We start from the raw sequence: 26,828 nt of genomic DNA, 5'->3' as shown, positions 1-26,828 counted from the left end.
GCTAGTGGATGCATCAATGAAGCCATCCGCAAAGTGCGCAGCAGCGTCGAAAAAAGCCAACAGGATGCTGGGTATCATAAAGAAGGGTATCACAACCAGGACGCGGGAAGTCATCATGCCACTATATCGGGCGATGGTGCGCCCGCATCTGGAATACTGTGTTCAGTATTGGTCGCCGCACCTCAAGAAGGACATGGTGGTACTTCAGAGAGTCCAAAGGAGAGCAACGAAGCTGGTAAGAGGGCTGGAAAACTGCCCATACGCCGAGAGGCTGGATAAGCTGGGTCTCTTCTCTCTGGAAAAAAGGAGGCTCAGGGGAGATATGATAGAGACCTTCAAGATCCTGAGAGGCATAGAGAGGGTGGATAGGGACAGGTTCTTCAGACTGAGAGGGACAACAGGTACGAGGGGGCACTCGGAGAAACTGAAGGGGGATAGGTTCAAGACAAATGCAAGGAAGTTTTTCTTCACCCAAAGGGTCGTGGACACATGGAATGCGCTCCCGGAGGAAGTGATCAGGCAGAATACAGTACAGGGATTCAAACAGGGATTGGACGGATTCCTGAGGGACAAAGGGATCGTAGGGTACTGAAACCAAGGGGTGATTCAGACAGGTCATGACCTGTTGTGCCGCCGCGGGAGCGGACTGCTGGGCGGGATGGACCTGTGGTGTGACCCAGCGGTGGCACTGCTTATGTTTTTATGTTCTTATGTACCCTCTGGAAACTTCGACCATCAAACGCTACTTTGACTTTCTCTCCTTTCGACTGTTGGCCCAATCACTAATCTTAAGCATCTTAGACTATTGCAACATTAAATACATGGGATCCTTTAAGAAAACCAAACAATGCCTGAGAATTGTACAAAATGCTACCGTTCGCCTCATTTACGATCTCAAAAAATCTGATCACGTAAGCCCTTATTACAAAATACTGCACTGGATGCCGATGGAGGCAAGGATCATCTTCAAATTTGCTTGCCTCTGCTTCAAAACCGTAACAGGCTCTTCCCCAATCGACCTGTCGGAACACTTTGAACTTTCAGGCCTCACTTGCACACAAAATGCCTACCTGTTTGCCTTCCCATCCCTAAAGGACTGTATCTACAAGAGATTTCTTGATAGATCTCTAGCATTCTAAGCAGGCAAATGGAATAAATGCCTAACCACCCTCATCTCTAATTCACCCTTCTACCAAACTTTCAGGAAATCAATCAAAACCTATCTTTTGGATAAATTTCGCTGAATCCCCATACCTTGCATCCCTGTCTTGATCTCTGATATGCCTCCAGATTTACCTGACTTCTCCCGACTTGTTAAGTTAATCTGAACACCCAAGTTAAACTGAACTCCAAGTTCAACTGAATGTCCTCTTTGTAACACTATTATCTTGTGCACAACATCACTGTCTTATATGTAACATCACTGTAAATATACAGTCTCTTCCTCTGTTAACCGCTCTGATCTGCCATGGTACTGCGGTATATACAAAAATAAAGTTATTATTATTATAAGTATAAGGTGATGCATGTAGATAACAAAAATCTTATACACGAATACAGGATGTCTGGTGCAGTACTCGGAGAGACCTCCCAGGAAAGAGACTTGGGAGTACTGGTCAAGTCGATGAAGCCATCAGCACAATACGGCATCGGCATCGAAATGGGTGAACAGAATGCTAGGAATGATTAAGAAGGGGATCAAGAACAGATCGGAGAATGTTATTATGCCACTGTACCAAGCCATTGTATGCCCCCCACCTGGAATACTGCGTCCAGCACATGAAGAAGGACACGGTATTATCCGAAAGGGTCCAAAGAAGAGCAAATAAAATGGTTAAGGGGCTGGAGAAGTTGCCGTACTGCGAGAGGTTAGAGAAACTAGGCCTCTTTTCCTTTGAAAAGAGGAGACAGAGGGGACATGATCAAAACATTCAAGATAGACTTAGTAGATAAAGACAGGATGTTCACCCTCTCCAAGGTAGGGAGAACGAGAGGGCACTCTCTAAAGTTAAAAAGGGATAGATTCCGTACAAACGTAAGGAAGTTCTTCTTTACCCAGAGAGTGGTGGAAAAATGGAATGCTCTTCCGGAGGCTGTTATAGGGGAAAAACAACCTCCAGGGATTCAAAACAAAGTTAGACAAGTTCCTGCTGAACCAGAACGTACGCAGATAGGGCTGGTCTCAGTTAGGGCACTGGTGTTTGACCTAGGGGCTGCCGCTTGAGAGGACTGCTAGGCACATGGACCACTGGTCTGACCCAGCAGCAGCAATTCTTATGCTCTTATTACAAAAAAATATGGGATATAAAACTAAAGGTGAACTGAAGCTCGCCTGAACTCATATATAGTAACATAGTAACATAGTAGATGACGGCAGATAAAGACCCGAATGGTCCATCCAGTCTGCCCATACTGATTCAATTTAAATTTTTTTTTTTTTTCTTCTTAGCTATTTCTGGGCAAGAATCCAAGGCTTTACCCGGTACTGTGCTTGGATTCCAACTGCCGAAATCTCTGTTAAGACTTACTCCAGCCCATCTACACCCTCCCAGCCATTGAAGCCCTCCCCAGCCCATCCTCCACCAAACGGCCATACACAGACACAGACCGTGGCCTAGTTCAATATTTAATATTATTTTCTGATTCTAAATCTTCTGTGTTCATCCCACGCTTCTTTGAACTCAGTCACAATTTTACTCTCCACCACCTCTCTCGGGAGCGCATTCCAGGCATCCACCACCCTCTCCGTAAAGTAGAATTTCCTAACATTGCCCCTGAATCTACCACCCCTCAACCTCAAATTATGTCCTCTGGTTTTACCATTTTCCTTTCTCTGGAACAGATTTTGTTCTACGTTAATACCCTTCAAGTATTTGAACGACTGAATCATATCTCCCCTGTCTCTCCTTTCCTCTAGGGCAGGGGTGTCCAATGTCGGTCCTCGAGGGCCGCAATCCAGTCGGGTTTTCAGGATTTCCCCAATGAATATGCATGAGATCTATTAGCATACAATGAAAGCAGTGCATGCAAATAGACCTCATGTATATTCATTGGGGAAATCCTGAAAATCCGACTGGACTGCGGCCCTCGAGGACCGACATTGGACACCCCTGCTCTAGGGTATACATATTCAGGGCTTCCAGTCTCTCCTCATACGTCTTCTGGCGCAAGCCTCCTATCATTTTCGTCGCCCTCCTCTGGACCGCCTCAAGTACAGGGGCATCAACACCTTCTTCCTTCTACTAACTACGCCTCTCTTTATACAGCCCAGTATCCTTCTGGCAGCAGCCACTGCCTTGTCACACTGTTTTTTCGCCTTTAGATCTTCGGACACTATAACCCCAAGGTCCCTCTCCCCGTCCGTGCATGTCAGCTTCTCTCCTCCCAGCATACACGGTTCCTTCCTATTATTAATCCCCAAATGCATTACTCTGCATTTCTTTGCATTGAATTTTAGTTGCCAGGCATTAGACCATTCCTCTAACTTTTGCAGATCCTTTTTCATATTTTTCACTCCCTCTTCGGTGTCAACTCTGTTACAAATCTTGGTATCATCTGCAAAAAGGCACACTTTTCCTTCTAACCCTTCAGCAATGTCACTCACAAACATATTGAACAGGATTGGCCCCAGCACCGAACCCTGAGGGACTCCACTAGTCACCTTTCCTTCCTTCGAGCGACTTCCATTAACCACCACCCTCTGGCGTCTGTCCGACAGCCAGTTTCTGACCCAGTTCACCACTTTGGGTCCTAACTTCAGCCCTTCAAGTTTGTTCAACAGCCTCTTATGAGGAACTGTATCAAAGGCTTTGCTGAAATCCAAGTAAATTACATCTAGCATATGTCCTCGATCCAGCTCTCTGGTCACCCAATCAAAAAATTCAATCAGGTTCGTTTGGCACGATTTACCTTTTGTAAAGCCATGTTGCCTCGGATCCTGTAACCCATTAGATTCAAGGAAATACACTATCCTTTCTTTCAGCAACACTTCCATTATTTTTCCAACTACTGAAGTGAGGCTCACCGGCCTGTAGTTTCCTGCTTCATCCTTGTGACCACTTTTATGAATAGGGACCACATCCGCTCTCCTCCAATCCCCAGGAATCACTCCCGTCTCCAGAGATTTGTTGAACAAGTCTTTAATAGGACTCGCCAGAACCTCTCTGAGCTCCCTTAGTATCCTGGGATGGATCCCGTCTGGTCCCATCGCTTTGCCTTTGGCTGAAACCACCAGTGTATTTTTAGTTGAAACCAAATCTACCCTGAAGGCCTTTCCTGTTGGTCTCCACCATCCTACCATCTTTAGAAGCCTTTGTGGTCTAGTGGCCTTTTTGAGGACAGTAGTGATCCCCAGCAGCTCCTGTCTATGCTGTCTCCACAGTCAAAATGGCCACTGCAACTTCCCACAGCAGCCTTGCTGGCTCCAGTCTAAAAAAAGGCAGCTGTGACCTCCTGTGGCAGTCTCACGAAGCTGCCTTGGGAAGTCATGGCAGCCATTTTTACTGCAAAGCTAGCATGGGTAGGAGTGAATCGAGATCACTCCTATTCTGAAGCAGCCACTAGACCAGTGTTTTTCAACCTTTTTTGGGCAAAGGCACACTTGTTTCATGAAAAAAATCACGAGGCACACCACCATTAGAAAATGTTAAAAAATTTAACTCTGTGCCTATATTGACTATATATAAAGTAATTCTACATAGTAACATAGTAGATGACGGCAGATAAAGACCCGAATGGTCCATCCAGTCTGCCCAACCTGATTCAATTTAAAATTTTTTTTTTTTTCTTCTTAGCTATTTCTGGGCGAGAATCCAAAGCTTTACCCGGTACTGTGCTTGGGTTCCAACTTCCGAAATCTCTGTTAAGACTTACTCCAGGCCATCTACACCCTCCCAGCCATTGAAGCCCTCCCCTGCCCATCCTCCTCCAAACGGCCATACACAGACACAGACCGTACAAGTCTGCTCAGTAACTGGCCTAGTTCAATCTTTAATATTATTTTCTGATTCTAAATCTTCTGTGTTCATCCCACGCTTCTTTGAACTCAGTCACAGTTTTACTCTCCACCACCTCTCTCGGGAGCGCATTCCAGGCATCCACCACCCTCTCCGTAAAGTAGAATTTCCTAACATTGCCCCTGAATCTACCACCCCTCAACCTCAAATTATGTCCTCTGGTTTTACCATTTTCCTTTCTCTGGAAAAGATTTTGTTCTACGTTAATACCCTTTAAGTATTTGAACGTCTGAATCATATCTCCCCTGTCTCTCCTTTCCTCTAGGGTATACATATTCAGGGCTTCCAGTCTCTCCTCATATGTCTTCTGGTGCAAGCCTCCTATCATTTTCGTCGCCCTCCTCTGGACCGCCTCAAGTCTTCTTACGTCTTTCGCCAGATACGGTCTCCAAAACTGAACACAATACTCCAAGTGGGGCCTCACCAATGACCTGTACAGGGGCATCAACACCTTCTTTCTTCTACTGACTACGCCTCTCTTTATACAGCCCAGAATCCTTCTGGCAGCAGCCACTGCCTTGTCACACTGTTTTTTCGCCTTTAGATCTTCGGACACTATCACCCCAAGGTCCCTCTCCCCGTCCGTGCATATCAGCTTCTCTCCTCCCAGCATATACGGTTCCTTCCTATTATTAATCCCCAAATGCATTACTCTGCATTTCTTTGCATTGAATTTTAGTTGCCAGGCATTAGACCATTCCTCTAACTTTTGCAGATCCTTTTTCATATTTTCCACTCCCTCTTCGGTGTCTACTCTGTTACAAATCTTGGTATCATCTGCAAAAAGGCACACTTTTCCTTCTAACCCTTCAGCAATGTCACTTACATACATATTGAACAGGATTGGCCCCAGCACCGAACCCTGAGGGACTCCACTAGTCACCTTTCCTTCCTTCGAGCGACTTCCATTAACCACCACCCTCTGGCGTCTGTCCGACAGCCAGTTTCTGACCCAGTTCACCACTTTGGGTCCTAACTTCAGCCCTTCAAGTTTGTTCAACAGCCTCCTATGAGGAACTGTATCAAAGGCTTTGCTGAAATCCAAATAAATTACATCTAGCATATGTCCTCGATCCAGCTCTCTGGTCACCCAATCAAAAAATTCAATCAGGTTCGTTTGGCACGATTTACCTTTTGTAAAGCCATGTTGCCTCGGATCCTGTAACCCATTAGATTCAAGGAAATACACTATCCTTTCTTTCAGCAACACTTCCATTATTTTTCCAACAACTGAAGTGAGGCTCACCGGCCTGTAGTTTCCTGCTTCATCCCTGTGACCACTTTTATGAATAGGGACCACATCCGCTCTCCTCCAATCCCCAGGAATCACTCCCGTCTCCAGAGATTTGTTGAACAAGTCTTTAATAGGACTCGCCAGAACCTCTCTGAATTCCCTTAGTATCCTGGAATGGATCCCGTCTGGTCCCATCGCTTTGTCCACCTTCAGTTTTTCAAGTTGCTCATAAACACCCTCCTCCGTGAACGGCGCAGAATCTACTCCATTTTCTCGTGTAACTTTGCCGGACAATCTCGGTCCTTCTCCAGGATTTTCTTCTGTGAACACAGAACAGAAGTATTTGTTTAGCACATTTGCTTTCTCCTCATCACTCTCCACATATTTGTTCCCAGCATCTTTTAGCCTAGCAATTCCATTTTTTATCTTCCTCCTTTCACTAATATATCTGAAAAAATTTTTATCTCCCTTTTTTACATTTTTAGCCATTTGTTCTTCCGCCTGTGCCTTCGCCAAACGTATCTCTCTCTTGGCTTCTTTCAGTTTCACCCTGTAGTCTTTTCTGCTCTCCTCTTCTTGGGTTTTTTTATATTTCATGAACGCCAACTCTTTCGCCTTTATTTTCTCAGCCACTAGGTTGGAGAACCATATCGGCTTCCTTTTTCTTTTGTTTTTATTGATTTTCTTCACATAAAGGTCCGTAGCCATTTTTATCACTCCTTTCAGCTTAGACCACTGTCTTTCCACTTCTCTTATGTCCTCCCATCCTAACAGCTCTTTCTTCAGGTACTTTCCCATTGCATTAAAGTCCGTACGTTTGAAATCTAGGACTTTAAGTATCGTGCGGCCGCTCTCCACTTTAGCCGTTATATCAAACCAAACCGTTTGATGATCGCTACTACCCAGGTGAGCACCCACTCGAACATTAGAGATACTCTCTCCATTTGTGAGGACCAGATCCAATATCGCTTTTTCCCTTGTGGGTTCCATCACCATTTGTCTGAGCAGAGCCTCTTGAAAGGCATCCACAATCTCCCTACTTCTTTCCGATTCCGCAGACGGAACATTCCAGTCCGCATCCGGCAGGTTGAAATCTCCCAACAGCAGAACCTCCTCTTTCCTTCCAAACTTTTGGATATCCACAATCAGATCCTTATCAATTTGCTGCGATTGAGTCGGAGGTCTGTAGACTACACCCACGTAGATAGAAGTTCCATCTTCTCTTTTCAGAGCAATCCATATCGCTTCTTCCTCTCCCCAGGTCCCTTGCATTTCGGTCGCTTGGATATTGATCTTTACATAGAGAGCTACCTTTATGACCATCTCTGTCCTTCCTAAAAAGATTATATGTTTGCATCCCATCCATGTGATTCACTGAACCATGTCTCTGTGATAGCAACAATATCTAGATCTGCCTCTAATATCAGGGCTTGCAGATCATGAACTTTGTTGCTTAGACTGCGAGCATTTGTGGTCATCGCTTTCCAGCTATTTTTCAGCAATAATCTCCTTTTTCGTATGGATTTTTGTGTCGTTTCACTTTCCGTTGCAATACTAAGAAATGAGTTGCTGATATTGCTTATGTTGCAGCCTTTACTACTATCACATCTTTTCTTTTGCCGGGGGTGGTCTCTATAATTGTCCTTCGTACATACACCACCCCCACCTTCTAGTTTAAATGCCTGGAAAAATATTGTCTAAATTTGTCTGCAAGGTTTCTTTTTCCTGCATTCTCTTGAATAGGAATCAAATAAACACAAAGAAAGTATTTTATAATTACTTTATTATGAAATATTAAGTAAACAGAATAGTGAAAAATTATAAAATACTTTATTCAGTGCGAAACCTGGGCCTGTTTGGCTGAACACAAAGCTGATATTCTGGCTGGAATCGAAGAAAGACACACACGTAGCTCTTCGTCAACAGCTCTCAGTCTCTCTCTGTATTTGGTTTTTATAGCATACAAAAATAGACAAATATACCCTCCATCCTTTTTATTAAACTACAATAGCAGTTTTTAGCGCAGGGAGCTGCGCTGAATGCCCAGCGCTGCTCTTGACGCTCATAGGCTCCCTGCGCTAAAAACCACTATTGCGGTTTAGTAAAAGGTGACCATATTGTAAAATATAGACAGCAGATATAAATTCAGAACTGTGCATAGTAAGTGAAGGGAAGTTTTCATCTCTGGGAATTTACCCAGTTAACTATTAAGTTATTTGGGCAAATTCCTTTGAAAACTGTGGTAATACTGCCTCCACTTTGCTAAATTTAAAATAAAATCATTTTTCCTACCTTGTCTGGTGATTTCTGGTTGCACTTTCTTCTTCTGACTGTGCATCCAATCTTTCTTCCCTTCTATCAGCCTGTATGCTTTCTCTCCTCCACACCTCATTCCCTCCCCCAAGTTTTTCTTCCTCTCTCCCTGACCTTTCTTTCTTTTTTTCTGTTTCTCTTCTTTCCTTCTGTTTCCCTGCCTGCCCCCTTTCTTTCTTTCTCCCTGCCGTTCCCCAAGCCACTGCCACTGCCGCTGCCATCAGGGAACAGGACCCACCAATGGATAACAGGCCCCAAAGCCGACGCCGACGCATGCTCTCCCTGACGTCAATTCTGCAATCAGAGAGGAAGTTCCGCCCAGCCAGGCAGCGATTGGCTGGCCCGAACTTCCTCTCCGACTGCAGAATTGACGTCGGGGAGAAGAAGACTTAACGGCTCGATAGATTAGATCGCCAAGACAAAGTGAGTCCTGGGTGATCGACTCACTTTGCCTTGGCGAGCTACTGGCGCCCCTGCCTCGGGCCCCCTGTCAGCTCCGGGCCCCTGAATGCAGGACTGGTAGTACTGCCCTGATGGCGGCCCTGCGGCACACCAGGCAACATCTCGTGGCACACTAGTGTGCCGCGGAACAGCGGTTGAAAAACACTGCACTAGACCACCAGGGCTTCTCAGGCTTGGCCTAAGGAGGGTCTATGTGTGGTAGGAAGGTGGAGCTTGTGGTCACTAGAGAGGGGAAATGGGTAGCCTGGGGGGACCCACTCTCTGCTGGAATGGGCTGATTTATCCCGGCCATGTATTATTTGTGAATTCACCCTTTCTTTTTCCAAGTGGTGGGTAGCCTGCTGTTTCCTCCATGTTGCTATTCCCCCTAAATGCTAAAGTGTTCTGTGAAGAGTATCATCTTTATTTCTCTCTTGAAACTTTGGTGCCCTTTTCTAGTTTTAATTCCTTCGGAAGGGAGTTCCACCACATTGGGGTCATCACAGAAAACATTCTTTTCCTGACGCTTTTGTATTTGATGTCTCTGAAGGAGGGTATTTCCAGTAGGTATTCTTGGCTCGAGCGTAGGGCGCGTGTTGTCTATTCTGTTTGCTAGGTATCTGTCAAGGATTTCCCTTTTTTAAAAGCAGACTGAAAACCCACTTTTTTGATAAAGCCTTCGATCCTTAACCCTACTTCTCTGCCCTCCAACTCAGCCAGCAGATTAACCGTTCCCCTTAACTGTATCCATGGCATCCTGTTTGTCTGTCTTGTCTGTTTAGATTGTAAGCTCTTTCGAGTAGGGACTGCTTTCTTATTCTTTGTGACTCTGTGCAGCTCTGCGTGCGTCTGGTAGCACTACAGAAATAATTAATAGTAGTAGTAGGTATTGTGATTTTGTCAGATGAATGATTTTGTGTTATCAGCAACCTGATCTTGAATTTCACCCTACTTTCAATCGGGAGCCAGTGGCTTATGGACTTTTCTTTTTGGAAATTATCCAAACCTTTTTTTAAACTCTTCTAAGCTAACTGCTTTCACCACATTCTCTAGCAGCAAATTCCAGTTTCTCTCTCTATAAAAAGTAAGTTTCAAAGTGCTCCAATTGTTTCCAGCATAATTCTAAGCCTTCTAATTGTCCGTTTACACAGTATCAAGTTGGCAAAGTGCCAAGGAGCCTTTACTGTAGAGAACCATAGAAAGCAGGTCTCTCTCATATACGTATTTCACACATTTATGGAGAAACAGAAATAAATACAACCCCCCCAAAAAAAATCCCCAAAAACAACCCCCCCACACAAAACGTACTTTATCATTTAATGTAGGGTCATTCAGGGAATACAGCTTGTTGGTAATATCTTTACCAATCAGATACTTAAACATCTCATACAGGAATGGTTCTGATTCCAGGAAATAAGTCAGCCTTTCCCTTGACCAGCACAAGAATTTGCAGTTATCGTCCGCTGTGATGGTAACCTGGAGAAAAGTAGAAGAGATGACCAATAAGCCAATGCTAGTTTTTGGGAGATATCCTAAAACATTCTGGAAGACAGAGATAAATCATACACATTAAAGAATCTAATCTTAAACATGTATAATCTGTTTAATCCAAAAGTTGGTCTAAAGCAGTGGTCTCAAACTCGCGGGCCACATGTGGCTCTCCAGGTTTTATTTGCGGCCCGCGGTCTGGAGGCGATCATTCTCTTCCTTTTGGAGCAGCAGCCGGCTCGTTCGTTCAAAGCCGCGGGTTGGCGGCTCCTTGCACTATCCACTCCTGCATCGGAAGCCTCTTTGATGTCACAACATCAGAGAGGCTTCAGACGCAGGCACGGATCTCGCAAGGAGCCGCAACCCGCGGCTTTGAACGAACGAGCCGGCCAGACACGCTGCTGCTCCAGTGGCGTACCAAGGGGGGGGGGCGGTCCACTGTTCTCCCTAGAGTGCGGCTCGCGGCTCGTCTAGAGCAGTGGTGCCCAACCTGCTTCCCTTCCCTTCTCACTGCTGCCATCGGGGATCAGGCCGGCACCATGTTCTTTGATCTCCCTGCTTCTCTTCCCTGCGGGGCTGACCAACTCTCGCGGCCCGACATCAATTCTGACGTCGAGAGGACGTTCTGGCTAGCCAATCGCTGCCTGGCTGCCCGGAACGTCCTTTCCGACGTTAGAATTGACGTCGGGCGGCGAGAGTTGGTCGGCCCCGTGCAGAAGAGAAGCAGGGAGATCTTGGCCTGTTCCCGATAGCGGCAGCGACAGCAGCCTATTCCGCGGCGGTGGTGGCATGGGGGAGGGCAGGAAGGAAGGAAGAAAGAAAGAAAGAAGGTGGGGTGGGGACAGGGAGCCAGAAAAAAAAGCAAAAAATGGGGCACGGAGGAAGGAAGGAAAGAAGAAAGAAGGAGGGGGGACAGGGAACCAGAAACAAAGCAAAAAATGGGGCACGGAATCAGAGAAAGACAGACGGAGAAAGAAAGAAAAAGTTTGGGGAGGGAATGAGGTCTGGAGGAGAGGAAGCATACAGGAGGCTGAAAGAAGGGAAGAAGTATTGGATGCACAGTCAGAAGAATAAAGTGCAACCAGAGACTGGTGAAATTACCAAACAAAGGTAGGAAAATGATTTTATTTTCAATTTAGTGATTGAAATGTGCCAGTTTTGAGAAAGAAAAGTTATTGAACTTTAAATGTGGGTGCTGCAGAAAAAAATAGAGTACTTGGAGGGCCGCAGAAAAAATAGTTAATGTCTTATTAAAGAAATGACAATTTTGCATAAGGTAAAACTCTTTATAGTTTATATATCTTTCTTTTTAACTGTTAAAGGAAAGTTTTATAAACTATAAAGAGTTTTAACTCATGCAAAATTGCCATTTCTTTAATAAGACATTAACTATTTTTTCTGCAGCCCTCCAAGTACCTACAAATCCAAAATGTGGCCCCGCAAAGGGTTTGAGTTTGAGACGACTGGTCTATAGCATCTTACACTAAAGTACAAAACATGCACCAAGATTATACCATCAGCGCGATTAATGAGATAGCTTTCTGTTATTGTGCCCTCTCACTCTGGAATAATCTTCCTCCGGGTTACAGGTCTATCTCTTCTCAGCCTAAATTTAAAACTGCACTGAAGAACTGGCTTTTTAGGCAGACATTTGAATCACTTACTGCCTGAAGTAAAAGTTTTATTGTTTTAATCACTCTTCTCCCTTTTCTTTGTGTGTTCAGTTATTTCTGCTTCACTTACAATTATGGTGCCGAGAGGTGTTATGAAAAGACATTAAATCGGCAATATTATAAATTACCGTATTTTTCACTCCATAAGACACAGTTTTTCCACCCCTAAAAAGGGGGTGAAAATAAGGGTGCATCTTATAGAGTGAATACCCAAACCCCTCCCGTTACCTTTTTGTAAATTCTGAGGCCCTCCCTCACTGGATGCGGCTGCCTGGAGCACTGGCAGCTGATGTGGCTGCCTCCGGGTCCTCTTCCCTTGCAGCAGAGCAGCACACAAGGCTGCTGGCCTGGTCTCGCGCCTCTTCCCACGAGAGTTCTTAATAAGAGAGTTCTCGCAGGAAGCGGCACAGGACCAGGCCGGCAGCCTTGTGTGCCGCAATGCCGCAAGGGAAGAGGACTCCCAAGGAAGCCATGTCAACTGTCAGTGCTCCTTGTCACCGCGTCCAGCGAGGGAGGGCCTCAGAATTTAAAAAAGGTAATGGTGGAGGGGAGGGAGGCCAGGAGCTGCCCTACCTAATTAAAAATAGGGGGGGCAGGGGCCTGCCTACCTGCTGAATTAAAAATGAGGGCGAGGTCAGGCCTGCCTGCCTCCGGGGAAGCCTGGAGGGGGTAGGCTGGCCTGCCTGCCTGCCTGGGGGTGGCTACCTAGAAGCGGGTAGGCCTGCCTGCCTGCCTGGGGGGTAGGCCTGGGAGGGGGGAAGCCTGCCTGTCTGTCTGGGAGGGGCTACCTGGGAGGGGGTAGGCCTGCCTGCCTGGGGGAGCTGCCTGGGAAGGGGAAGGCCTGCCTGCCGTGTCCCTGCCTGCCAGCCACTAGGCCTGCCTGCCAGCCACTAGGCCTGCCTGCTCTTTCCCCTGTTCTGGCCTACCACTAGATCACCAGAGGGGGGACAGGGTATAGAGCCGAGGGAGGACATGGTGCAGAGCTTGGTAAGGAGTGTGGGGTTGGGTGCAGAGCCTGGCAGGGAGAATTTGGTTCAGAATGTTTTTTTTATTGTTTTCCTCCTCTAAATCTAGGGTGCATCTTATGGTCAGGTGCGTCTTATGGAGCGAAAAATACAATATTAAGATAGACTGTGGGGAAATCCTAGCATACATAGCATCCAATCTGGTTTATTTATTTATTTAATTCATTTTCTATCCCTTTGTCCTCAAAGAGCTCAGAACCTTATTAGCCATAGAACCCTATGCCCCCCCCCACCTTTCCTAACCCTAAACCGATCAAAAAAAAGAGAGAGATGCATTCAGTGCCCAGTTATTTTTTGCACCAGAAATTAAACTGGGCAGATTACACGGATCTTGTGGTCTTATCTGCCATCAACCATCAAACAATTGAGAGTCATTCAGAATGCTGCCGTCCGTCTCATTTATGGTCTCAAAAAATCAGATCATGTAAGTCCGTATTACAAAAAACTACACTGGCTGCCGGTGGAAGCAAGGGTCATTTTCAAGTTTGCCTGCTTCTGCTTCAAAACCATAACAGGTTCATCCCCAGTCTACCTGTCGTACCATTTTGAATTCCCAGGCACCACTTGCACACGTAGTGCCTATCTGTTTGCTTCTCCATCCTTAAAGGGCTGTATCTACAAGAGATTCCTTGATAGATCACTATCATTCCAAGCAGGCAAATGGAATATAATGCCTCACCACCTTCATCTCTAATGCACCCACCTACCAAACCTTCAGGAAATCAATTAAAACCTATCTCTTTGATAAATTTCTCTGATTCCTTTCCTGCCTTGCTGTATCTTAGAAATGCTTTCAGACAAATCTTGACTACTCTTGGCATGCTAATGTAATTTGAAAGTCCTTTTCTGTAACATCGCTGTCTGTGTACAGACTCTTCCTCTGTAAACCGCTCTGAACTGCTTGTATACAAAAAATAAAGTTATTATTATTATTATCATATTCAACATTTCTAAGATGTGCAAATCAGTTCATAAGAGAGCTGAAAAACAATTTTGTACTATTAGTGCCAATGCATAAAACCTGTGCCACCTTAATCAAATTGGAGGCCCTTTCTTTCCACCTTAAGAGTGAAAAGAATAAAAAGCTTTAGGAATTCACAGAAGAGGCAGTGGGTGGCACTCTAATCAAGAGATCCAGCCTTGCTTAAGTTAGTCAGCTGTTCTACAACATGTGCACTTGGAACTGCCATTCCCTGCTATAGTGCATGTCACCAGTCACTTGCCTCTGTCAGTAAGCGCATAAGATAAATGTGTTTCCCTGTAGATCTATGTTAGGGAATCAGCAGGCCTACTAAAGTCATCAGCGTGTTTAGTGATGAGAATGCTTCTATAAATATAAACCCAAGACATTCCCCTTACATATCCTGCTATGTCCTCCTACAGTAGCAAAAAACTACCATCCTGGCAGGATAAAAACACCAGAGAGGATGTGAGATGTTTTAACAGGTTCTGAGAACAGATGAAAACAGAACAATTTCTGCTCTGTGCACAGTTAAAAAAAAAAAAAAAGGAATTCTTTTTTTTTTTTTCATTCTTTATTCATTTTCAAAATTACATTAAGTGTTAAATATATTCATTTACATTAACAATAAATACATCACTTACAAACAATCATTGATACATTTCATAAATTCTTATCTCTTCCTCTTTTCCATCCCTCCCACCCATATATTCCATTATCATATAAAACATATAATAATAAAATTCCCCCCTCCCTACACCTTAAGTTGATAAATATAAGGGAAACAATTTCAAATTAATCTTTACAATACTTTGTTAATGGTTTCCACACATCCTGAAACTTCTTAAAATATCCCCGTTGTAATGCAATAAACCTTTCCATTTTATAGATATGGCATAAAGAATTCCACCAGAAGTTGTAATTTAATCTCCTCCAATCCTTCCAATTATATGTAATTCCTAATATGCTCTGTGAAACTTTGGAATGGAGATTAAAAGAAAAAGTGATAAAGTAAATCAAAACAAAGGTATACAGATGCAATACTGCCCAGCCTCAAGTTCCAGGCTCCTGGAGGCACAAGGCCTACATAGGCAGGTGAAGATGTGTTCGCAAGTAGGATGGAGAGCTACTGTACTGTCTCTACAAGTCTTTCCTGCTCAAATTCTCTATTTTTTTGTATCGTCCAACCCAACCATGTGCCCAAGGCCCCGCCCCCAGGAGGGACCTAAGGCTCCCGGGCTTATTCTGATTGGCCCAGGCGCCTTAGGCCCCACCAGTAGACGGAGCTTTGGGATGGATGGGCCAATCCGGTCTCATTCCATCGTTGGCTGCCTGCCGGACAGGCGGGTTTGGCTCCCGTCTGTCCGGCCAACTACACAAAGGTACGGGGAAGGGGGTTGGGGGTGTTGTGGGGGTCGGCCAGGGGGGTCGCGGGTCGACTGGGGTCAGTGTGCTCAAATTCAAGGACACAAACTTCAAAGAAATGGGAGACTTCGTTCACCAGGCGCTATAAAGCCAAGCAGAAACCGATAACGTGGAAGAAACGTGGTCGACTTTGAAAGCCACCATACAAGAAGCAACAAACCGCTATGTTAAATCAGTAAGTAAACAGCGAAGGAGCAATAAGCCACAGTGGTTCTATAGGTGCTGAAGCTGGGTCTGAAGTCATATTGGTAGGGAAGGAGAATGGAGAATGACTTAGGAAGACTATTCCACAGATAGGGAATTGTTATTGACTCTAATCTGAATTCTGATGTGAGTTATGTGGCATAGGCCACAAAAGGTGGTAAATGGTGGTGGGAGAGCAACATGGAGGCAAGACAAGGCTTCCAAAACCTGTCTGGGAAACGCCAAAGCCGGTCAGATTTTCATGATATTTATAACATTTTTAAATTGTATTTATCACGCATATCACAAATATTTATGTGGGCTCTTTAATGAAAATTGATCTGAGTGAGCTGGTCACATGGTAGCAATGACGTGGCCGGCTCTCACTATACTATTTTAAAGAACGCTGAGGCGCCATTTTTCACCTTACCCCGCAGACTCTATGTGTTGATAACACTTCAGGCAAGTTTTTGAATTTTATAATATGCTAACTTATAAACTTAGTTTTCTGTTTTGTAAGTTTTTGTGCTTTTCTCCATAGAGCCCTGAAGAAATGATCAGCAGATCATGAAATGGTGGCCACTGTCGGCTTTTATTGACTCAAAAGAGAAAGTAGTAGTCACGGCAGTGAAAGATAAGTGCTGCTCGTTGTTTTCGTATTGTTCTTTGAAGCATAACCTAGGGGGTTTTTCGCCATTGATAGAAAGCTGAAAGGGAGCTCCTTTTCTTAGTCTCAAAACAACGTTTGCTTTGCAGCATCTGAGGCGTTTTCCCCTATTTAGTTATAACGGCTTGAAGTTAGTTTGCAGTTAAGTGCTCATGAGGGGTTAAGGCATTGAGCATTTTCCACCAGTGCACATTCAAACTGGAAATATTGTTTTGTTTTTTGTAGGTTACAATTTACATACATAAATCAATAAACAACATAACAATTCTAAACAAAATAAAATCATTAAAAAATTATTTCTTAAAATATGTATGGGATATATCAGCAAATACTGCACAGTTCTCTCTTGTGTATCCATAGCGATCGCTTGAAAACCAGATTGATGTGGGATTGCCAGGAAAAATCTAAGGAGTCCTGGCATTAAGTGGTAGAAGGGGGAAGTGGAGAGAGCCAAGAGGAACGAAAGAACTAGAGACAAGCTGTAGCAAGAGAAGAAAGGACCAGCAGAAAAGCAAAATGAATCAAAGTGAAAAGAAAGAGCCAAGAAGAAGAAAAAAAACAAAACTGAGTCCCAGACAAGCAAAAATGCTCAGCAAACAGCAGTTTATCAAATGAAAAAATTATATTACATGAAGGTCTTTTAAGAAAAGTTTGAAAAACCAAGACGACTTTATATTTCACTCTGTTGCTGCAAGCTTTTTTTTTTTTTTTGAGAATTGTATATACAGTATTATTGCATTATCTACTGAGGGAAGAATACTCCTTGATTAAATTTACAGCCGATATTCAGAGTAGTGAGGACGCAGAAGGATTGCGAAGACCTGCAACGGGACATATACATGCTCGAGAAATGGGCCGCGATATGCCAAATGAGGTTTAACGTGGATAAGTGTAAGGTGATGCATGCCGGTAAGAAAAATCTTATACACGAATACAGGATGTCTACTGCAATACTTGGAGAGACCCCCCCTGGAAAGAGACTTGGGAGTACTGGTCGACAAGTCAATGAAGCCGTCTGCACAATGCGCGGTGGCATTGAAAAGAGTGAACAGAATGATATGAATGATTAAGAAGGGGATCACGAACAGATTGGAAAAGGTTATCATGCCACTGTACCAGGCCATGGTACGCCCCCACCTGGAATACTGCTTCCAGCACTGATTGCCGTACATGAAGAAGGACTACTTGAAAGAGTCCAGAGAAGAGCAACTAAAATGGTTAAGGGGTTGGAGGAGTTGCCATACAGTGAGAGATTGAGAAACTGGGCCTCTTCTCACTTGAAAAGAGGAGACGGAGAGGGGACATGATCGAAACATTCAAGATAATGAAGGGAATAGACTTAGTAGATAAAGACAGGTTGTTCACCATCTCCAAGGTAGGGAGAAGAAGAGGGCACTCTCTAAAGTTGAAAGGGGATAGATTCCGTACTAACGTAAGGAAGTTCTTCTTCACCCAGAGAGTGGTGGGAAACTGAAACGCTCTTCTGGAGGTTGTTATAGAGAAAACACCCTCCCGGGAGTCAAGACAAAGTTAGACAAGTTCCTGCTGAACCAGAACGTATGCAGGTAAGTCTAGACTCAAGGCACTGGTCTTTGACCTAAGGGCCGCCGCATGAGCACACTGCTGGGCACAATGGTCCACTGGTCTGACCCAGCAGCGGCAATTCTTATGTTCTTAACATGACCTTGTCTATGTTAATATGTGGCTGTACAAATGTGCTGCAGAACCTCAAAAACCAAGCCACAGCCAGCAAGAAATGCCTCAGCACTATCCAAGGTACTGCTTCTTCCCTGCTTGTTAGTATAAAATAAATTATTGGAGGGCATAAATTCTGCACCAGCACATCTAATCATCAAAATGTATTTATTCAATTTTCTAGGGGAGCTCAGAACGGTTTACATGAATTTATTCAGGTACTTGAGCATTTTTGAGCTCACCAAAATCAAAATGCTACACTCATAACCAAGCAATCGAAATGTTCCTAGTGCACAACTCTAATTTACATCACACTTATCCACTGGAACTGCTCTTTGCAGGGGATCAGCAGAAGCTCACCCTAATTTGTCATCAGTCCTTTTGTATCTTTTATGTCGTATCCTCTGATCTTTATCATTTTTGCTTTTACTTTTTTATATAATAAAGAAACTCCTCTTCCAGGAATTCAGGAGACCAGCTGTAGACATGGGTCAAGTTTCTCCGCTATTACATCGGGAAGAACATAGCCAAACGTTGTGTCTTCAAAGGCCTGATGCTAGCATTCAAATTCTTGTACAACATGGCGCCAGATTACATGAACACCAAATTTCCTCCATAAGTGCTAAACAGGTCCCTGTGCTCCCAGGATGAGCCTCAAACGCCCCCTAGAAACATAGAAACATAGAAGATGACGGCAGAAAAGGGCTATAGCCCATCAAGTCTGCCCACCCTATAGACCCATCCTCTTAAGTCTATACCTAGCGACCAATATTCCAGTTCGACCCTCGTAGGAATCACACATAGGTATCCCATTTATTCTTAAAGTCCAGCACGCTGCTGGCCTCGATCACCTGCGCTGGAAGCTCATTCCAACTGTCAACCACTCTTTCTGTGAAGAAATACTTCCTGATGTCGCTATGAAATTTCCCGCCTCTGAGTTTGAGCGCATGCCCTCTAATCATACCCTCTAGTCATACCCCTGGTCATACCCTTCAACTGAAAACTGCATATCTACTCCCACGGCATATCAAACCACTGGAATCAACTGCCTCCATAGATTAGATCCTTTGAAGGACTAGGAAAGCAATAAAAACATACCTCTTCACCTAACTCCCTGCCTACGGCCAATGGATTACAAAGAAACATCTAGTTAAGAACATAAGAATAGACTTACTGGGTCAGAGCAATGGTCCAGCTAGCTTAGTATCCCTTCTTCATAGAGGCCAATCCAAATCACAAGTACCTGGCAAAAACTCAAATAGTAGCAGCATTCCATGCCACCGATCCAGGGCAAGCAGTGGCTTCTCCCATGTCTGTCTCAACAGCAAACTATGGATTTTTCTTCCAGCAACCTGTCCAAACCTTTTTTAAAACCAGCTACATTAACCACTCTTACCAGATCCTCTGGCAACACATTCCAGAGCTTAACTGAGTGAAAAAAAATTTCCTCCTATTGTAACTTTGAGTATCCCCCTAGACTTTGTAAATCTTGATGCAGTAAAAATCGATCCACTTGTACCCGTTCTACACCACTCAGGATTTTGTAGACTTCAATCCTATCTCCCCCTCAGCCGTCTCTTTTCCAAGCTGAAGAACCCTAATCTCTTTATCATCTTGGTTGTTCTTCTTTGAACTTTTTCTAGTGCCACTATGGGCTGTTTTTACTAAGATGCGCTAAGCATTTTAGCGTGTGCTAGCCATGCATGTGTGTCTGATGGACAGGTTAGCGGTTAGCATTAGCGCACCTTAGTAATATAGAAGGTTTATCTTTTTTGAGATAAGGAGACCAGAACCGAACACAATACTCAAGGCAAGGGCGTACCATCGAGTGATACAGAGGTATTATAACAGTCTTAGTCTTGTTTACCATCCCTATTCTAATAATTCCTCAATATGTGTCGAATTAGGATAAAAACTTATATTGAAAATCTTGCACTATGGCAAACAGTAACCCATTAACTGTATATTATGTACGTTAACTTGTAACCTGTTCTGAACTCGTTGGGGAGAACAGGATAGAAAACAAATTAAATAACATTGATTTCTTTGCTGGAATCCCCCGCAGTTTAAAAAGGTTTTTTGGACTTAATATAAGAAATTTGCAAATGTTATAAAATATTTAAAGGTTAAATGCTGCATAAGTGAATAATACACTTGGGGGCTCATAATCGAAACGGAAATAAGTCTAAAATCCCATCTAAATTGGCACTTGAACATTTACTAAGACAAGTCGTCCAAGTGCTGATATCCGAAACGGGTTTTAGACGTATCTAAAAATGACTTAGGCCTTTTCAGTGCTGCTGTACGCTCAGAGCTAAAAGGGGCGTTTTAGGAGGAATGGTCAGGGCGGGATTTGGGCCAACTTAGACTTAGTCATACTGCACGTATAACCGAAATTTCAACTAGGCTGCCCAGACGGAACTTATACGTAGCAACTTAGGCAATGTAAAAACAGGTCTAAGTGCCCAGAAGATATTCAAATTGACTACATAACCACTGTAGAGACAAAGTACAGTCCCCCACACACTCCCCCAGTGATCGCTGGCCCCCCCCCACACACCGCCATAAAAATCGGAATAAAAACTTTACAAATCTGCCTCCAGAACATCAGCACCTGGCATTGAAAGCCTAGTAGAGCTGCACAGAAGTGGCTTAAGTAGTCTGGGGGTGGGCTAGTGAACCATAGAGAGGAGGACACAAGCCCATAAGCCACTCAAACCATTGCATTCATGGTGAAAAATGTAAGTCCATTAAACCCCCCCAAACCCTACTGTACTGCCACATAAGTGGCACCTGCAGCCATAAGGGCTATTGGGGTGGTAGACAGGTGGGTCTAGTAGGTTTGGGGGGCTCACCATGACTTATAAGGGAGTTGTGATGAGATGTTTATAAATAAAACAATACAGAAATCCTTCGCAGTCATGAGAAACCTAAGACAAGTCAGGAAATTCTTTGAAAGAACACAATTCCAGCTTATAGTACAATCCCTAATACCAAGTCTACTAGATTACTGCAACATCCTCTACCTCCCTTGCCCTGCTACAATGACTAAACAACTACAAACAATCCAAAATTAAGCTCTGAGACTCATCTACTCATTGAGGAAACATGACCATATTACAGAAGCATACATCAACTCACATTGGCTACCAATCCAAGAAAGAATACTATTTAAATTCTAGTGTATGCAATTTAAAACCTTAAATGGAGACAGCCCAACTGAACAACCGCCTCATCCAAACCACCTCAGTCAGACACAGAAAAACACACATCCCATTCACACACCCCTCGATTAAAGAAGTAAAATGGAAAAAACTATATGATGGTCTCCTGGCCACTCAAGCAGCTAAACTAGATAACCAAATCTCCAATCTACTGATAACTACCCCAGACTACCAGATGTTCAGAAAAGAAATAAAAAACTATACTCTTCAAGAAATTCCTGAAACAGTCCTAACTTCAAACTTACTGTCCTTCCTCCCTCCCTCTTCCCGCCACACAGAAACTACTCTTTACCTCTCTAGTAATGACAATTACTCTTCCATTGTAACCTACCGTTTTTTAACTCTTTTGTAATCCGCCTTAAACCACAAGGTAATGGCGGAATAGAAATCTCTAATGTAATGTAATGTTTATGTGGCACCCTTTTTGTGAAGTACGCAACAGTGCCCTGTAAGGTGCCCCACTACTGTGTTGCCATGTCTGGGTGTCCAGTCCATCACTTTGCTGGCCCCTCCCACATACAAAAGGTCTTGTTCTAGGCGTTTTTGATTTGGACAAATTTTTAGAGAAAAATGGGGTATAAAGATCGACGACTTAGCGGTCTGGACGATTAAACGGCTGGACGTGCAGGTAGATGATTCTCTAAAAAAAAAAAAAATGTTGGACGTATTGTTTGAGAATAGACTTTAGACACGGCCAACTTTGGGCGATACGTGACTTAGGCCCAAAACGAGATTAGACATTTTTTTGATTATGCCCCTCCACGGCTCTATTTCAAGTCCATCCTGGCCTAGTGCTAGAATATGAATGAATTAACAATAGAATCCATATGTGGTAGAAAGATGATAGGAGAAATGTGTGACGGTATCTCTCTTTCAGAGCCATCTGTCCTCACATCAACCCACCCTAGCAGCAGAAAAAGATGCAGTCCTCTGAGTCTCTTCCATTAATGGTTAGAAAATGAAAAAAAATTAGATACTGTTGCCCTACTGGATGGCCCAGTATTTTACTTTAAATTTTTTATTCATTTTTCATACAACAACAAGTGTATCATATAAATTTCTACAATCTCATAGAGTACACACTTGATATTCCTTCATGCATCACTGTAAATACAACATATCATTCTATAATCATGTACTATAATATTTGAAAAAGTATGTAATACTTAACTATTACTAAAATTGTAAACCCATCCCCTCCCCTCGAAAAATTGCATACAAATACAACAAATTAATAATGATAATTATATATATTATGAGATGGATAAAATAAAACCCACCCACATCCCCTCTTATCAAATATCTTATTATGGGAAAATTGTATCATTCATTACTAAAGTCTGTTAATGGTCCCCAGATCTACTTGAACTTATCAATCTAACCTCTCTGTGTTGCAAATGTACGCTCCATTTTATATATATGGCATACGGAATTCCACCAGAAGTTATAATTTAACCTGTCATAATTTTTCCAATTGTATGTTATTTGTTGAACTGCTATTCCAGTCAATATAAATAAAAGTTTGTTATTATTTGAAGAAATTTGACTCTTTGCTCTCATTGCTGTGCCGAATAAAATAATATCATAAGTCAAGGCTACCGGATTCTCCAACATCCTATTTATTTGAGGCCAAATTGATTTCCAAAATAATAATATGAATGGACAATAAAATAAAAGATGATCTAATGTCCTCGCATCAAGATGACAGTGCCAGCATTTATTAGACTTAGAGCTATCAAGTTTTTGTAAATGAACAGGGGTCCAAAAAGCTCTATGCAAAAGAAAAAACCATGTTTGTCTCATAGATGCTGAAACTGTACACCTTAACCTCCAAGACCAAAGTCGTGGCAATTGAGATGCATTAATCTGATGCTTAATCTCAATGCTCCAAATGTCTCTAAGACCATGTTTTTGTTTTTTATTTACAAATCCAGATATTAATTTATACCACATTGCGGTCTGGTGACCCATAGAGTCCATCTGAAAACACAAGAATTCCAGGCTATGATAATTATTAAGATTTTTCCATTCAGGGAACCCCGCCCAGTATTTGATTTTGCTCCATGCCCCATTTATCACAAAAACAAAACAAAAAACCCCAAATGGCTCACCTGGAATTTTTCTCCACGATTCAACTGGGTCGAACGAAATTCAGGAGAATCTACATAAGCATTGGGGTATATATTGTGCAGAAAATGCCCTCGATAAGATACTTTCATTCTAATAATAAGAAAAATTTTTAAATGGATTTGTTAATAATACAACTCCAAACCTTTGACAAATAAAATCCTAGTACACCACAACAGTGCAGCCCCACAGTAAATGTAAAAAGGGCATACCTGGATTCATCCTGAATGGCAGGGAAAGGGTGGGCCAAGCTTGGAGTGCAACCCTATGTCAAGACTCAGAGGCTACCTCTGCAACCCTTTGAATCTAAGTGTTCTGGAGACCATATGCTGAATTTCACATTATCCCACACCGACAGCCTGGCAGTTTGGCTGCTACAAACGTAACAGGTTAGTGCCGAATACTAACTTTGCTGGTTAACTTTTTAAAGGCCAAAAACTCCCCAGATAGAGAATGACATGGGGAAAAAATTTGTCCCCATCATCGTCCCGTCCTCACGAGCTTGTCCCTGTCACCGTCCCATCCCCATGAACTCGGTCCCTGCCCCGTCCCCACAAAACATCTGATCCCATCCACACAAGCCTCAAATAGTTTTATACTGAACTTATTTTATTAAAGTATAAAAAGGAAACAATATTCTGTACAATTGTCATTTTATAAATCAAAGTTCTGGTTGCTGAACTAGAGAAAGTGATGTTCAGCTGGCAGGGCTTTGTTTATAAATGTTTATCACCACAACTAATATACTACTTTATCCTAAAGCAAAAAAAAATTTTTTTAAAAATATATATACAGTGGTGCCTCACACAACGAACTTAATTCGTTCCAGGAGCAAGTTTGTTATGCGAAAAGTTCGTTATGTGAAACGCGTTTTCCCATAACAATACATGTTAAAAAAAATTATTCGTTCTGCAGCATAAAATATGCTAAGATGACATAAAAAAAGATAAATTTGTCAAAATGGTGAAAATGGTGGTCTTGCTGAGGCCAAACTCTTTGACGAGGTCACACTGTTTTACCCCACATTCACTCCTTCTAATTATTTCCCGTTTCATTTCAACAGAAATCACCTTCCTGCTTTTTTTAGAAGCCATGATATATAAAAAATATTGAGTTTATCTTAAAAGGACGACTGTATACAGTGAGAGAGGGCAGTTAAGCGCAGTGACTAACGACTGCCTGCAGTGCCTGCGCGGAAGGATGCAATACATCGGCAGCTCGGGCGACTTCGTTGTGTGAAACGAAGTTCGTTGTGTGAAACGAAGTTCGTTGTGTGAAGTTCGTTGTGTGAAACGAAGTTCGTTGTGTGAAGTTCGTTGTGTGAAACGAAGTTCGTTGTGTGAATCAAGACATGAAGTTCGTTGTGTGCAGCGTTCGTTGTGCGAGGCGTTCGTTATGCGAGGCACCACTGTATATATATATATATATATATATATATATATATATATATATATAATTTTTTCTGCCTTTGTTGCCTGGTTTCTGCTTTCCTCATTCAATTCATACCATCCATTGTCTGCCTTCTCTCTCCCTTCAACCCCCCCTAATTGGTCTGGCACTCATCTTCTTCCCTCCGCTCCACCCCTAGTCTGGCATCTCTCTATACCCCACTTCCCTTCAGCATCTTCTCCCCACTCTCCACTTCTCTTCCCCATTTCCCTTCAGTGTCTTCTCCCCACTCTCCACTTCACTTCCCAATTTTCCTTCAGCGTCTTCAGCCCATCTCTCTTCCCCATTTCCCTTCAGCATCTGTTCCTCTCACACCCCCCCACACCCCCTCCATTTCCCTTCAGTGCATGTGGTCAAGCAGCCCCCCCCCCTGATCACCGGAGATCCTCTCTTCCTCCCGATTGCCAAAGTCATCTCCGAATCATCCGAGGGCATCTCCCTCCCTTCCCCTCACCTTATTGTGGTGATTTTCATCAAGTCACGTGTGGCTGCTGAAACTTCTCCTCTGACGCAACCGGAAACAGGAAGCTGGGAGATGAAAAATCCCAGAAAATCGCCATGGTAAGGGGAGAGAGGGAGGAAAGGAAGGGAGGGAGATGCTCGATTGGTGACCGAGTGCGTTCCTGACCTTAACTGCGGAGACAAGGCCATTCACCACTCCACGGGGTGGTGAATGGCCTTGATCTCGTACCCGCGGCGATGATGACTTTTTCTCCCACCGTTTCTGTGGGTTACCCGCAGCGTAACAGCCACCGTGTCATTCTCTACCCCCCAGATAATCAAAGCCGGTCACCAGTAACGGCCTGGCATTGACTCAGGGCTTTTACTAAGGTGCGCTAGCGTTTTTAGCACGTGCTACATTGCCGTGCATGCTAACCCTGCGCTAAGCGCCAAAAACTAATGCTAGCTCAATGGAGATGTTAGCATCTAGCACGCACGCTAAAACCGCTAGTGTAGCTTAGTAAAAGGAGCCCTCAGTATAAGGGGAACTCATTATTATTATCTGTGCTGTTAATGGTGAAAGATTCTATGATTATTTGAGGTCACTGAATATTCATGGTGAGAATCAACCGCGGCCGAACTGCCTCCTCTGGTCTGAATATTGACCCTTTATTGTCTTTATCAGCAAAAATACATTATATCAAATCTATGGTCCTCAGAATACCCCACTTCACCAGACATTACATGCCATATTTGCTTCTCTGCAATCACATGCAGGAACATGTCGCTCTGCTATCAATATCCAAGAAAAAAGTCATGAGGAAGAAATGTCTCCAACCAATGTCTTCTTCGGTGACAAGACTTTATTCGATCAATGTACCTCTAGACTTGACATGGCCCGTGTTTCGGCAACACTTGCTTTAATTAAGAATAGTATCTAATATAATCCGCATGCGCACTCCCACCTGCGTGCTCCCGTTTTCTATGCGCTGTAGGGCACCGCAGGCAAGAGTACGCACGCGCACGAATCTCTCTCTCTTTCTCTCTTCCCCCAAGGCGGATGTCGGCCATGGCGGCTGTCGGCAGCTGCAGGCCGCAGCGGGCGAGCACGGAGAATGGAGCCACCAGCAGCGGGTGGCAGTCAGCCCGAGAAAACCCTGACCTACAGGCCGGGCCGAAGTTTCTGCTTTAGCTTAAAAGACGCTGCAGTGGCTCCTCTCATGAGCCGCTCCTGCGTCAGAGAAGGCGGCGATCGTGAGAGGAGCCGCCGGAAAGTTACACTGGTCGGGGCTCGGGCTGTTCGGTCCATGCAGGCTCCTCTCGCAGTAAATGGAGAGAAAGGGAATGCTGCGGCTGCTGCACAGGGAAGTAGGGAAGGAGATAGGAAGAAAGACACAGGGAGAGAGACAGAAAGACAAAGGGGGCCAGGGAGGGAGAGAGACAGAAAGAAAAAGACAGGGGTAGGGA

At 43.8% G+C, this 26,828-nt stretch overlaps 1 protein-coding gene across 1 annotated transcript in view; it reads right to left on the bottom strand.

Moving 5' to 3' along the window:
• The window catches only part of BVES (blood vessel epicardial substance), a 265,683-nt gene that overhangs the window by 24,927 nt on the left and 213,928 nt on the right, over positions 1 to 26,828 (bottom strand). The window contains exons 10-11 of the mRNA XM_033936311.1: positions 23,456 to 23,564; positions 10,312 to 10,479 (exon numbers count right to left, since the gene is read on the bottom strand). Coding sequence (XP_033792202.1) covers positions 10,312 to 10,479; positions 23,456 to 23,564 — 277 coding nt within the window. The remainder of the gene's footprint in view (positions 1 to 10,311; positions 10,480 to 23,455; positions 23,565 to 26,828) is intronic.

Source organism: Geotrypetes seraphini, chromosome 3 (genome assembly GCF_902459505.1).
Source record: "Geotrypetes seraphini chromosome 3, aGeoSer1.1, whole genome shotgun sequence".
Lineage (NCBI taxonomy): Eukaryota > Metazoa > Chordata > Amphibia > Gymnophiona > Dermophiidae > Geotrypetes > Geotrypetes seraphini.
The sequence above is the reverse complement of the archived record's forward strand: the minus strand, read 5'-3'. Positions and strand labels throughout refer to the sequence as shown.